Source organism: Thamnophis sirtalis, unplaced genomic scaffold, assembly GCF_051295495.1.
Source record: "Thamnophis sirtalis isolate CommonGarterSnake01/CBP01778 unplaced genomic scaffold, rThaSir2_p1.2 scaffold_9, whole genome shotgun sequence".
NCBI classification, from domain to species: domain Eukaryota; kingdom Metazoa; phylum Chordata; class Lepidosauria; order Squamata; family Natricidae; genus Thamnophis; species Thamnophis sirtalis.
This window is the reverse complement of record NW_028261389.1, coordinates 70,038,976-70,054,713: the sequence shown is the minus strand read 5'-3', so window position 1 is coordinate 70,054,713 and position 15,738 is coordinate 70,038,976. Positions and strand designations below refer to the sequence as shown.

General features: G+C 41.2%; 1 protein-coding gene across 1 annotated transcript in view; it reads right to left on the bottom strand.

Moving 5' to 3' along the window:
- Positions 1–4,192: 4,192 nt before the first annotated feature.
- ARHGAP8 (Rho GTPase activating protein 8) overlaps positions 4,193–15,738 on the bottom strand; it is a 58,840-nt gene continuing 47,294 nt past the window's right edge. The window contains exons 11-13 of the mRNA XM_087722215.1: positions 13,767–13,895; positions 11,260–11,363; positions 4,193–6,778 (exon numbers count right to left, since the gene is read on the bottom strand). Coding sequence (XP_087578341.1) covers positions 6,581–6,778; positions 11,260–11,363; positions 13,767–13,895 — 431 coding nt within the window. The 3' untranslated portion in view covers positions 4,193–6,580. The remainder of the gene's footprint in view (positions 6,779–11,259; positions 11,364–13,766; positions 13,896–15,738) is intronic.

The window sequence follows — 15,738 nt, the reverse complement described above, 5'->3', positions numbered from 1 at the left end:
GAGAACTCAACATATTGAAATTTATGGAGAATTTGGACATTATGCTAAGAGAAAAGAATCCTGATGTTTGTGTTTTTTCTTCTTATTTTATTTTATTCAAGCCCATTGCTGTCCATTGTGTTAGCTTTTTGCTTACCTGTATTTAAAACAAATCATTTTTTTTTCTATTTTAGAAAAATTCGCAGGAATTCTAGTTCACACAATTCTTGTTTCTTTTTTCTTATACTGTCAGGACCTTGAGGTAGGAGTCAAATTACACTTTGATTATGTTGATATGTTGATTGAGAATGGTGTACCTTAAAATGCTTCCTATTTATTAACATATAAATGCATACAAAGGATTTGAAAAAGAAAATAACTGAATCTGGCATGAAAATATTATGGCTTATTTCTAACATGATTTACCCAAGTCCATTTGTACAAGTTAAAGCATCCAATGATGGTGCACTCCAGATCTTGTACAACTTCGCATTGATTTGATTTGCAAACCCAGGGCTGAGATCTTGTGCTAAATTTGACTTTAGATGTCCTCTTCTACCCCACACAACAGGACAACCTGCCCCCCCCAAAAACCCCCAATAGGAACAGCATTATGTGAGGAACTGAAGCCAGAACAGGTGAGTAATTTTACAGGGAAACACAAACCAAAGTGAAAAAGCAACAAACTATGCAACAAAGAAAGGCATTATTCTGAATGAAATTGCGACCCTTCAGAAAGAAAACTTATTTCTTTTCATCTGCTTCCTTTATTATTCTGATTATAAAATGAAGCCTCCATTTGTAGAGAGACGTAAAGAGATGCCATTTCACTCTTCCTGCAATCTACTTTTACCCAGATAAAGATGATTAAAGATTACATCAACACGGACACCAAGGAGCCTCCAAGACTTTGAAGGTACTGGGAAATTCCGCTGTAAATGATTCAAATTGGTTTCTTTACACTTTCTGAAGAAGAGGCTATTTTCTCAGCCATTGCAAATTTAGGAAGGCTTCAATGCCATCATAAAGAAGCTACAATCTTTGTCTTCGTTCTCCTTTTGCCATTTTATCTTGTGTAGTGAAGCAAATTTTAATCTCTGCAGATTTTCACTCAGATTTTTACTCGGAATTGAAGAATGCCAAAGCTGATGTTAGACAAAATAGACATATACTGTTGCACGTCCAAGTTCTGCTAAATCACAGATGATATATTCTGAGGTTTAAATATGCTTCACATAATGTTCAAGTTATCATTGAGGAAAATATGCTCTTCTTTGAGTTTATAGATTTTTTAAAAGAAAATGCAATGAAGTATTTTTAAAATGTAGGAAATAAGCTGTTATAAGAACGTTGTGCAAGGCAGTGTTTCAGGCTGTTCTATTTTGTACTTTGTACTTTTCTACTTTGTAATAAATCTGGTTTATTATTCAGGAGATATATACAAAACATCCTATATCAGGGGCAGAACAATGTAGTGAATCTAGTAAATCCCAATTTTTCTCTGGAGCCCCCTGGAAGACAACAGGGTTAGATCCCTTCCTGCCCCCAAAGATTTACGGTATTCTAGAAAGCTATTTTGGTAGATTAGAACTTTGAGGAAAAACAGGACTATTCCAATATTTTTGCAAGCCATTTGACTCTAAAATTTATAGAACATGTTGCAGATTCCAACATATATTTTTCTTAGTTCTAGTCATTACAAAGCAGAGGGACTGTCATTTTTCATTCATCCCTTCCTACCACTTTCACAATCTCACTCTTGGCAGAGAACTTGCCATCAGTTACGTAGAAGGAATAGAAGCATTCTGGCCAGAAGTTTATTTTGCACAAGGTGTGTTAAATAGAGAGTAAAGTAGTTTAACTTTATAGAACTTGTTCTGCATAAGCCAGATCTTATGCTCTGAGTTGACTTGTGAGAGTGGACTGGATTGCCAGAAACTACAGGGTCATTTTAACAAGTTTTATCAAAGGATGAAAGTTTTACAAGAATGTAAACACTAAATTTCTTCCTATCAGAACCCAGTGGATGATCTCAGTTAATGTTCCTCAACCTTCCCAACTTTGGACATCAACTCCCAGAATTCCCCACTCAACCTTCCCATTATTAATTAGGCCTTCAGGTAGTCCTAATTTCTGGTGTAAGTCATGACAATTGTAAACCAAGATGCCCACACAACCAGACCTTATTTTATAACTCTTTTTGCAAAGTTGTTAAAACAAACATCATGGTTCTTAAATGAACCTTGTGGTCATTGATGTTCATTTGTATGGGTGCTTTTTCCCAGAAACTGTCCGAAAAGGCTGGTAACCAGCTTAAAACATTGTAAATTGCAGTCACATGACTGCAGAATGCTGAAACTGGCCATAAAGGTGACCTAGTTGATAAGCAGAACGCCCCCTATGGAACCAACCCCTGCCAGTTGAGGCAATTTTCCTCTTTCTTTCTGGACCCAAACCACCAGAGCTAGTTATGGATTTGGTAAAGACTGAATCTCCCTTTATCGGCTAAAATTTTTGCTAAAATTGTTTACTCTTATTCTTTACTGAAAAGTTTTAATACATTAACTACTGATATTGTGTTGACTTAAAAATAGTTGACTTAGTCATTACAACTAAACCTATCAGATTATCGAAAACCATTCCTTATACATGCCTTCATTTGTTCACATTCTTAAAACCACAATGATTTAGCTAAAATGCAGCGGCTGTTTTCTGTAGTCTAATTATTATCAGACCCTCTCTTTCCAATGGCATTTGTTGAATGTCGACATTCATTGAACTCTCCAAGCTAAAATTATCCTGCTTAATAAGATGCCATTGATTCAAACGTTTTGTTTATTATCCCCTCATTTAGCATCTGCATCTCTTGTCAATATATTTGTTCTAAAATAAGAGTCTTGCTTCCCTGCTCCTATTCATCACAGACTCTGCCAGGAAAGTAAACCTACTTCCTGATTTGAGTTCAGATAGATTTTCATTTGAGCTCGGGCAACCATTTCTTATACTCCTGGCTGGCACTTTTCTATTTCACATATTCTCAGGGGTGTATGGATATCACATGTTCTGCCTTTTAAAAAAGTTTTTTATTTTTCATTTTTCAACATATAAACATTCCATCTTTCTTTAAAAAGTGTGTCATCTGGATACAAACATCTCTGTGCAACAGCTTTCAGTATTTACAACAACATCATTCACATTAATATTAATTCTCTAGTCTTAAAATTGTAGTATATTAAACAATTGAACATTATTAACATTCATTTTTCTCTTAACGTATCTTCTAATAAATAATAACTAAACATAATTGTCTTCCTCATAATACTAAGTTATCTTATTTATACCTCTATCTTAACATATTTTCTATTCCTCTTTAATCTTCTTTTGTTTCCAATTTCCCTTTTTATTCTCTAACCATTGATAAAATACTTCCCATCATATAATATTCAGTTTGTTCTTTGTCTTTAATTAGTAGTATTAATCTATTCATTTCTGCACATTCTAGTATTTTCCTAATCACCTTCTCATCAATAGGAATCACTTCACTTTTCCAATGTTGTGGAAATACAATTCTAGCTGCAGTTAATGTATGAATAATTAAATAGGTATTTTGTTTACTATAAGTTTCAGGTAAAATCCCCAGCAAAAATATTTCTGGTTTTAACTCAATACATTGTTTTATCATCTTTTCCAACCATGTCTTTATTTTTGTCCAATATTTGGACCACATGTTCTGCTTGAATGTCTTGATTCATTCCATATCATGGTGATGTTTTGTGAAAAGTACCATATTTTTCAGACTATAAGACGCACTGGAATATAAGACACACCATGATTTTGAAGAGGTAAATTTTAAGAAAAGGTTTTGCACTGTGCACTGGCTCCCAAACCTTCTGCACACCTTGTTTTTTGCAAAAAAAAAAAAGGTGGGGGTAATGTAGAGCTTTGGGAGGCTTGTAGAGTGCTCTTGGGGTAAAAAACACCCGATTTATTGCTCATTTTTGCCCTCCACAGCCCCCAGGAGCACTTTGCAAGCCTCCCTCTACATGTCATTTTTGCAAAGGGTTTCAGTAGGCCAAAAATGCTGTATTCAGTGTATAAGACGTACCCAAATTTTCACCCTCTTTTTTGTGGGAAAAAGGTGCTATTTATACTCCGAAAAATACGGTACTTTATTCTTTTTCAGACTCTCTCTCTCTGTGTGTGTGTGTGTGTGTGTGTGTGTGTGTGTGTGATATCTTTGTGATCAAAGTTTATTAGAGTTGTCATAAACACCTGACAACATCCAACATGCCTTTCAAAGTCATCAAACATGCAATGCGCCAGAAAGGGGCAAGCACTGCCACATTAAATTATTATTAGATTATTGGTTGCAACAACTTTAGTTGCAATTGTGGCTACCAGATGCTTCCTCTAACTGATGATAAACCACATCAGAGGAGTGAAGAATTACTCTGACTAGGCAATATTTCATAGACTCCTAGGGCTTGAAGTAACCATGGAGGTCTTCTAGTCCAACCCCTTGCCCATTCCTGACAAATGGCTGTTCTGAAGCCCAAAGTGCTCTTTTCTGATCTTGCTTCAACATATCAATCAGGTTTACGTCTTGACTGTAACACAGCCATTCCAAAACTCTAGTTTCTTCTTCATCCCTTTTCATTAGATTGGCTTGCCTATCTGGGATCATTTTTGTTGGGAGACCCCATCTTCTTAGTCTGCAGACACATTCTGGCCAAGGAGCGCCTACAAAACTCGAGTAAATTCAGATCTTGATTTGCCCCTTCTCCCTTCTTAAAGGTAAAGGCTCCCCCACACATGCGTGCTAGTCATTCCTGACTCTAGGGGGTGGTGCTCATCTCCATTTCAAAGCAGAAGAGCCAGCGCTGTCCAAAGACGTCTCCGTGGTCATGTGGCCAGCATGACTAAAAGCAGAAGGCGCACAGAATACTGTTACCTTCCCACCAAAGGTGGTCCCTATTTTTCTACTTGCATTTCTACATGCTTTCGAACTGCTAGGTTAGCAGAAGCTGGGACAATAAAGGGAGCTCACTCAGTTATCCAGCACTAGGGATTAGAACCGCTAAACTACCAACCTTTCTGATCGACAAGCTCAGCATTTTACCCACTGAGCCAATGCATCTCCCTTCTTACAATGTGGATAATCACCAGCCTGACCGCAATAAGCCTAGTAACAATAGTTTTCTCTTCAAAACTCTCGCAAGAAAATCAACAATACTCTCTTCTGTATCAGAAAAATATTAATCCGTAAACAAGACATCTTTGTTTACAAAGTAATTTATGAAAATATAGTCCACTATCTACCCAACTTGCTCATAGAACATATATGTCTTAGGAGAAACCATTCATTGTTTCTAATTTTTCCCCCCTCTTAACAGCAGGGACATGTTTTAAAAAGCCACTCTGTCTTTTTCCTTGTCAAGTCTGGCACAGTAAAAGTATTCAATGCCGCCGATTCTCTGGAACCTTCTAAAAAAATCAGACAAATCTTGCAAGCGTTTAAAAGCCCCTGTGGTTTAACTTAACTGCAATATTTACCTCCATTTATGCGCTGTCAGTCACCAGCTTTCAAAGGAAAAGTTTTGATTTTGCATGCTACAATTCCCTTCTTCTTTTTTAATTGTCCTGCGTCCAACTGCACTATGTGTGTTTCTGCAGATTACACACCCCCCCCACCCGTAATCACCTTCTTTTCTGCAATGGAAATGGCCTGAAAATTGCTCTCCGATAATCAGGGATGAGTTTGTCGGGGCCGCCCTGCCTCACAAAAGCTGGAATTGTGCAATTATCATTTGTAAAGAGAAACTGTTATCAAAGTCACTGCGGGGGACATCTCCAGGACTTCTGTTAAGAGTTGGAGAAATCTGAAACACATATTTCTCACACCAGAAATTTTCTTATAAACTCCCCTGAATAATTCATGAGGCTTGATTTAACAGCACATTTAATTCCTGGCATGTGCTGCCTAGAAAACAGAATTCTCTTAAGGTGCAGCCGCCTGGAAGCAAAGGGGCAACGCAGAACTACATTTCTAAATGTTCTTTGAATGCAATTCAAAACTTTTATAATACTGTGTGTTTGCCGTGCCTAGAATCAGTCCAACCAGCCACTAACACTCTGGGGGGAACACAACAGATGCACATTTCGAATCCCCGTCTTATTCCCAACGAAGCAAAAGAAGTCTTGGTTTATCATTCAATCAGTACTCACAGCTCAGGCATTAATGTCCCTGAAAAACAGACGGCTTGGTGATTTCATGCATTTTTTAAAGGGCTTACAAAGGAGGATGGCCCCAAGGAAGAGAATTGTTTGAGCACTGATGCTGAGCTAAGCAAACGAGGGGTGGTGGGTAGTGCAAAAAAGGCCAGAATTCATGAAAGCGGCTACTGTTTAATAAAAATGCATGAATTAGAAAAGGGCCTGCTAGACTCCTGATTTTTTATTTTTTGCTCCCATAAACTAACACGGTTCTCCTCCTCCGACACTTGCCTTGTAACATGGGAATTCATCCTGCTTCCTTGCCTAGAAAAGTGTGGGAAGGAGTGGAGTGTGTGCGTGTTCCTTACAGTCCCCAGTCTCTTGATTTTCAAGGCAAACGTTCACCAGGCACCTTTCGCGAACTGAAGATGATGGGATAGAAATCGATCAGCGACTCCACAAAAAGATTTATAGGCACCAAGGTGCTGAAGGACGGAGCACTTTTGGGTGGCCAGATTAAATTCAAGCCAAAGACACAAGCAAGATTAGAACCGGTCATTTTGTTGAAAATAGTTTCCTGCGACACCTGGAGAAAGAAAGACATAGAAATCAGAACAGATTCAACACGTCTAGCAAGGTACAGATTCTGGGCAGAAAGTATTTGAAAAAAAAATCAAAATAACGTCCATAATTGCCGGAGTGAAGCTGAGCTCTTTTTTTAAATCAACATTGCATACACAATGTACCAAAGCCTTTTTTTCAGTCTGCCCCTGACATTTCAATTCTGAAGCTCATGAAGGAGCAGGTGGCTCCACTGTCCTGTACTATTGCTTTTTAGGCAGCTGGCCAAAACTCTTAAGAAAATAAAATAAATATACATAATTGTGTGGGAGAGAGAGTACATAGAGAGTGACTGCATGAACTAATTATACATTTCCAGTTTACTCCAAGTCTGTAATACTCAATACTTGTACTCAATCCAGATAAGACCGAGTGGCTGCTGTGCTTCCCTCCCAATAATTGGCCAAGTGTTCCATCTCTCAGGCTGGGGGGTCAAATACTACGCCCCTCAGATAGGGTCCGCAACTTGGGAGTCCTCCTGGACCCACAGCTGACTTTTGAACACCATTTGTCAGCTGTGACCAGGGGGGCATTTGCCCAGGTTCGCCTGGTGCACCAGTTGCGTCCCTACCTGAACCGGGAGGCTCTCACAACAGTCACTCGTGCCCTTGTGACCTCTAGGCTGGAGTACTGCAATGTGCTCTACATGGGGCTGCCCTTGAAGAGCATTCGGCGACTTCAGCTGGTCCAGAATGCAGCCGCGCGAGCGATCGTGGGTGCACCTCGTTTCACCCACGTAACACCTATCCTCCGCGAGCTGCACTGGCTACCTGTTGATCTCTGGGTGCGCTTCAAGGTGCTTGTTGTCACCTTCAAAGCCCTTCATGGTATTGGATCTGGGTACTTGAGAGACCGCCTACTGCCAATTACCTCCACTAGGCCAATAAGATCCCACAGATTAGGCCTCCTCCGAATCCCATCAGCCGGTCAATGTCGACTGGCAACTACCCGGAGGAGAGCCTTCTCGGTGGCTGCTCCGACCCTATGGAACGAACTCCCCATGGAGATTCGTACCCTCACCACCCTCCAGACCTTCCGCATAGCCCTAAAAACCTGGCTGTCCCGACAGGCCTGGGGCTAAAGATTTCAACCCCACCCGAATAGTATGACTGTTGCGTTTTTTTTTAATGATGTATTGTCTTATGTGTGTATCTTGTTTTGTTTTTTCCCTCCCCCTGGATTGTGAGCCGCCCTGAGTCCCCTCAGGGAAAAGGGTGGCATATAAATAAAGTTAAATCCAAAATCCAAAATCCTAATAGCCATTCTATGTTGAAAAGTCTGTTTCAGCATGGCATGGATGTTACGGGCATGAATTCTCTGTTTCTTCTTTATCCACAGGTAGAAGGAAACCTGCTAGAAGAGGAATGGGAATTTGGAGATTGTAGAGGTAAACTTTGACCTGAAATAGTTAGGTGGTCAATCTGGATTCCTGGGCAGGCATTCAGGAACACCTGTGAGAAGCATGGCCTAAAGAAGTCAGAGAAATTGCTCTCTGATGGACTTTTTTTTTTTTGCAAATAAACTTTTTTTTTTGGTTACAAATTTTAAATTCTTTTTGTAAACAAAGTGTTATTTGGCGTTTTCCCCCTTTTACATTCTCTCATATACATCATTTTACATCATAATACCCTTCCTAATTTGAGCCATATTATTTTCTTCCCATATTTCCATCTTAAACTTAATTTTTTTCATAACGCATGGACAATATCATTTTTTGCCCTTTCAGAAGTAAACCAAATTCATCATTTCATTTTTCATCTGTTATTCTGTTTTCTATAGGTGGCATAAATCCCCAAATTCAATTTTCATATAATAATCATTTTACTGTTAATTATCCACAGTTAACAATATTAACATAACTATAATTCCATCACATCCTAGCTAGATATCATTAACAGTGTTAACATATTTCATTTTGTTCTACTAATATACTGATGGACTTTTAAAAAGCAAAATGGAGCTCGCTCCATTTTGCTTGTCTTTGTTCTTACTAAACCTGAAATGAGAGGAGGAGGAGGATCCAATTTAAGTAGCCCCTGGTCCTGCACATTTTGTGAAGATTTTCGCAGCCACAAAAAGCCCAGGTGGCCCTTGAACAGTGGTGGGTTTCATTTTACTACTGGTTCGTTCGTGTGCTTGCGCATGTTCGCCTGCCCAATGCTTCTGCACATGTGCAGAAGCATCCAGGCGGGTGAGTGGAGCCTCCCGCTGCCGCCATTACCGGTTCACTCAATCTGGGGCGAACCAGCAGAAACCCACCTCTGCTCTTGAATCAATGGAAGCTGAGGATCATGGCAGAAAAAGAAAGTCACATATAAATTACTCTTTGTAGCAAAACAAGCTGTGACTGAAACAGTCTGCAGTAATGGATGAGAATTGGCAAATGTAATGATAAACTTAGAATAAAAGTTTCATCTGGAACTGTTCGCCTTTTGAGGTAATCCAAAGAAGCACCAGCCTTTATTGCAAATTTACAATAACTAAATCTTAACTTGGTTTGGTTTGGTTTATTGGATTTATATGCTGCCCTTCTCCCAAGGACTCAGGGCGGCATACAACATTAAAAAAACACATATTACAAAAGTTAAAAAAAAAATTAGATAGAATATCCAAAAAACAAACCCAATTAAGATTAACAATAACATTAAAAATGCTGCGGACCCGATAAGAGCGGAAAAATGTTGCTTTTTGCCGCTTTTATCGCCACTAAGTAGGATTTAATTCTTACTAGTGTTCGATCAGATTCGGACCGGCTGGCCCTCCAACCACTCTCTAGGCGTCTTTTCCGGCGTTTCATCTCCCGGAGCTCCTGGGTAAACCGGGGAGCTACCCGGGATCGACACCGGGTCAGAAGCCGCAAAGGCACAACACGATCCAAAGCCTCATTGGCCGCCCTATCCCAGGTTTCCACTAGGGCTTCGGTTGAGCAAGGGATTCAGGAAAAGTCCCAAGCTCCATCAGGAACCTTTCAGGGTCCATCAGGTGCCTGGGGCGGAACCATCTAGTCGGTTCCGCCTCCCTGCGGTGAGGGGTAGCAGTATGGAAATCAAGCCTGATGAGGAAATGATCCGACCATGACAAGGGTTGGATAGAAATATCCCCTAAATCTAGGTCATTCATCCACTGCCCAGGGACAAAAATCAGGTCGAATGTGTGTCCCGCATTATGGGTGGGGTCTTGAATTAACTGAGTTAGGTCCATAGCCGTCATGGAAGCCATGAACTCCCAAGCTGACTCGGATGTCTCGCCAATGGAGGGCAAGTTGAAATCCCCCAGGATCATAAGCCTGGGGAAATCAACCGCCAATCCAGTTAACACATCCAGCAGCTCCGGCAGGGCCGATGAAACATAGCAGGGAGACAGGTATGTAAAAAAAAGGTCCACCTGAACTCCAAGGCCCCATTTCACAAAAAGGGACTCACACCCACCTATCTGAGGCACAGTGACCTCCTGAGGTCTGAGACTTTCCTTAATAACCACTGCCACCATCACCACCACCACCCCGCCCCTGCCCTGGGCTCTCGGCTGGTGAAACACCCGTAAGCCTGGTGGGCATAATTCACTAAGGGGAACACCCCTCTCATGGCCCACCAGGTCTCTGTATCGCACACCAGGTCCGCTCTACCCTCTTGTATGAGGTCGTAAATGAGGGGAGCCTTATGTACCATGGACCTGGCGTTAAGCGACACCAGCCGGAGACCAGGGTCCTGTAATCCCGAGCACCTGGGGATGTGAGAAGGGTGATGAGGGTCAGAACGCGTGATCGCTCTTAAACAGCAAACCCGTGTCCCCGAACATAATTTGGCCCTCGGCCCCCACCATATCTGCCTCTCCCACAAACAGTAGAGATGGTGGACCCCCCCAATGGAATGGCTTAATGTCTCCCCCGGAATCCCAACCCTTCCCAGCACTCCCGACCCGTGCCCATTAGCTAGCTCTGGCCTGTGTCCTGGCAGACTCCCCTCCCAAGCCTGTCTGAGCCATCCGAATCAACTCCCCTGCCCCTCCTTAAAATTTGATTTAAAAACCCATGTAAAATATTCCTAAGAAGTCTCTTCTTCACACTTGTCCCTTCTTTACTTTTACTTTCCCCAAAACTAGGGAGGGACTTCTGAGACCCTCCTTTCTGCACCCCTCCGTTGGCCTCAAATTTTGTTTACTGGATTATTGTCTAGGTTGTGGCTATTCTTCCTATTTCCAAAGGTCCTTCCTACATACCATTATGGGTACCAGATTTTCTGCAGGTTATGGTAAAAATCCTGATGGCTGCTAGGATGCGGTACTCATCATCAAGAATGAGGCAGTGTCAATCACCCCATTGCATCAGCCATCTCTTGACTTTTTTGACCGCACCCTGCAGAAAACACTTTGGGTCTGGTAGCAGAAGACTCAGTTAAGAGAAAGTTTCAAAACAGCAACAAAGTTGGGGATTTAATTTGTACCAACCATATGGAGAAAACACATCAGAAACTTTAGCACAACATAATTGTGCTCAGGAAGACTGTGTACAATTTCTTTGCATCTGGTCACTCGCAAGCTGCTTTCCACACCTATAAGAAAAGACAAGGGATTAACCATTTCATTCAGTGATTCCAGCTAAATTTTCCTCCTGAAGTGGTCTGCTTGGATGAAATCTGTTTCCTAATTCAATGAGGTAGAGATAAATACTCCCTTATGCTAAGTTTGATTCCTCCACGATATATCCATGTAATATTTGGTTCAACGGTAGGGAGGATGAAGCTGAAGACCTAAACATATAAGAAAGACTACTGGAAAATAATACCATACTCCATCACCTAACTGAAGAAGATGCACTAAGTATTTTTGTACACACATTCATTAATAGCAAAATATAAGATTAGGAAGCATGCTCAGATATTTCCTCAGTTATTAGGAAGCATGAGTATTACTAAACCAAAAGTTTGCCTGATTGAAACTTTTTTTATATTGTATAAAGCATAGAGACATGGTGGTTCAGTGGCTAAGACACTGAGCTTGTCGATCAGAAAGATCAGCAGTTTGGAGGTTCAAATCCCTAGCGCTGTATAACGGAGTGAGCTCCATTACTTGTCCCAGCTTCTGTCAACCTAGCATTTTGAAAGCATGTAAAAATGCAAGTAGAAAAATAGGAACCACCTTTGGTGGGAAAGTAACAGTGTTCCGTGCACCTTCAGCATTTAGTCATGCTGGCCACATGACCACGGAGACATCTTCGGACAGCGCTGGCTCTTCAGTTTGAAATGGAGATGAGCACCACCCGCTACATGAGCTTCAGTTGTGGGTGTGGCTGCCATCTTGACTTTTTTGATCCCGACACACTTTGATCCCAAACTCTTATTTATTTCTATTACTAAATGTCTCAGCCCTGCTCATCTTTTTTAAAATCAGCCAACATCCATTTGGTGCAGGCCCTACCACAAGGCACATGGTTCCTCTAGAAATGATCCTTTCTGTGGCCACTCAATTTCTTCTGCCTAAGTCTGGACTTGTAGCCTAAACAATGACACTTCAGCTGGACTTTCCACTTTTGGTATTTAGCAAAATCCTACTCAGATGAGCAGGGAATGCTGCTACTTTCCTTGAGCTCCACGCCCATACTGAAAACCTTCATCTTCTCCCAAGTCCTCACGTGTTCCACACACAACATAAAAAGTGAGTCTCTTGTTTTTCTTCCTTCCAAGCAATTCCAGAATTCAAAACCCATGTTTCTTTCTTCCACCCTTTCAACAATCATGGAATTGTTGCTGTTCTTTTTAACAGACCAAGATGTGGTAGGCTTTTACATTGTGTATCCATAATGACACTCTCTCTCTCTCTCTCTCTCTCTCTCTCTCTCTCTCTCGCTCTCGCTCTCGCTCTCTGATCTTCTGCTACCACCTTGCAGCTTCAACCTCACACCAGGTTTCAAATGTTTTTACTACCGGTTCAGTGGGCATGGCTAGATGGGGGCATGTGACTGAGTGGGCGTGGCCAACTTGACATCACTCACGTACACACCCCCTCACCAAGCCATGCCCACCAAAACAGTGGTGAAAAGTTTTGACGGGGGTGGGGGAGTATGGGAGCACCTGCAAACTATCCAGTAAAAAAAAAGGTTTTTGTCTTCCCCAGCCCCCAGAAGCACTCTGCAAGCTTCAGCAGGGCTGGGGGAAGAGAAAAACGCCTCCGTTTTTGCAAAACATAGGTGGAAAATGGGCCATTTTCTGCAAAAACTGGGGAAATTTTCCCTCCCCCCAGCCCTGCTGAAGTCTGCAGAGTGCTTCTGGAGACTGGGGAAGGGCAAAAATGCCTGTTTTTGTGACCTCTCCGGGACTGCCATGCACACACCATTAAAAAAGAGGGAAAATTACATTTTTTTCAATGAAGATTGTTCTGCGCATATGCAGACCAGAAAATAAAGATGGCGGGATAGAACCAGTTCGGTCATGTGTCCGGCCACATTACTGCCTATCACACGCAACCCAATTTCAGTCGTCCCTTTTCAAAATTCCAGAAGATGTGACTGAGGAGCAGGACCAAAGATTTCTCTGTGTCTTGGCCAATCAAGCCTTGTAGGCTTCGCACAGGTCTCATGGGGCTCAGAGCAGGGGTGGGATTCAGCCAGTTCGCACCACTTCGGGAGAACCGGTTGGTAACTTTCTGAGCAGTTTGATGAACTGGTTGTTGGAAGAAATCATTAGGGCAAAGGATCGATTGTTAAATTATTTCAATCCCACCCCTGGCTCAGAGAAATACAAGCAATAAACACTCTGAAAAATCTGATATTAAGGTGAAAGCCAGTTTTCAGCCCACACAGTTAGAGAGGGTGCATCACGACACATTCATCTCCTTTGCAGAGATCTACATTGCTAAGAACTGTCTAACTTCACCGTGTTTTACTATTCAGAAAATATGTGCTTGCCACTCGAAGGTACAGATGAGTCAAAGCCATATATTTGTGGAAAGTGACTCACTAGTGATTTGAACGATCTGATCATACATTGGGAAGGTCAGTAAAGGTTCAGGAAGTTCTCGGAGAAAAGCCTTCAGGATTACTCCAGGGATGTGAATATCGCCATATTCATCAAAATCAACAGATTTTCCTGCAACAGAAAATGCCAAAGAATACAAATAAAAAATTGTAAATAAGAGGATTTAATTCAAACACCTTTCATACTCTTTCCTGGGTCAGGAGTCCCTGCACAGTCACTCAAAGCCCGGTCATCTCAGCCTTGTACTACTGCAATGCATTCTACATGGGGCTACCCTTGAAGAACTTTTAGAAGCTTCAACTGGTCCAGAGTTCAGCAGCATGGACAATCTTTGGTGCCTCTAGAGTGGCCCATGTTACATTACTCTTCCTTGAGTTGCACTTATTGCTGGTTTGCTCCTGAATGCAATTTCAGATGTTGTTTATTACTTACTAGCTGATAACCCGCCACCGCCCAGGTATTTATTTATCCCAACCCTCCTTCCATGAACGTCCATGATTTGTAATGTTGGATTTTTCCCCTTGCCAGAGGGAGCCCCCTTGTGGAGTAGTGTGAAGTTGTTACTATGGTAACTCCACAGAACTGTAAAGTAGAAGCTGTTTTAAGGCAGTATGGTAGAAGCCATTTTAAGGCACAACAGGCTGTATCCTAACAGAACATACATCCCGAGAGGTGTAGGGGTGTCTTACCCCCACAGTATTTGTTTCCAGAGAGTAAGTAATCTATGTACCAAGTTTGATTGACATTGCTCTCTCTCTCTCTCTCTCTCTCACACACACACACACACACACAGCCAGATAGATAGATAGATAGATAGATAGATAGATAGATAGATAGATAGATAGATAGATAGATAGATATAGATATAGATATAGATATAGATATAGATAGATATAGATATAGATATAGATATAGATATAGATATAGATATAGATATAGTTATATGAAGCCTTGCATGGCATGGATCCAAGTTACTTAACGAACTTTTTTAACCCCTAAGGGACAGGCCCGCCCCACTAGTACCGCCAGAGAAAGCATGCTGCAGATTCTGTCAGTCAAGGAATTTCAGCATGGCCCTTGCCCTTTGGAACATCTTGCTCCCTGAGGTGAGATTGGCTCCCACTCACGCTTGAAGATCTGGTTCTTCCAGTTAGCTTGGGGCAGGGAGTATTAGTTATAATTTGTATTTTATTATGATTCTATTGTGATTTTACATGTGTGTGTCCATGTGTATACACACACATACATACACACACACACACACACATTTATACAACTATACATACCCATACGTATGTCCGTCAACATCAAAAACAATCTATATCTATCTATCTATCTATCTATCTATCTATCTATCTATCTATCTATCTATCTATCTATCTATCTATCATCCATCCATCCATCATGTCTCTCTCTCTCTTCCATCCATCCTCTTATATTGTCTAACTATCCCTCCCTCCCTCCCTCCCTTCATCATCCATCCATCCACCTACTTATCTACCATATCTATCCATCCATCTATCCACCTACCTACCATATCTATCCACCCACCCACCGACCCACCTACCTATCTTACTTATTTTGATGTTATAAGTCTCCCATAGTCACCTTGCAATGAGGTGGGCAGTTCTCCATTTTCCTTACCTACCCAACTACCCATCTACTTCATAACCTCAAAACCCTTCTTGCTAGAGCTATAATCTGAACATTATTTCCATTTTTCCATTGGCTGTAATCTGGCTCAAATGCATATCTTTTCCACGTAAGAGAGTTTGTGAAGTTTATCAAAAACTATATTTATTTTTTTCCCCAACATAATTTGATTTTATATCAGATAAGAGATAGAATAATCTTATACTGCATATTCTCTCCCCCGCCCCTTATTGTGGTGATAATGGTATGTTATTATCTAGCAGCAAGATATTTGCACTATAAAAACATTTCATAAAATGAC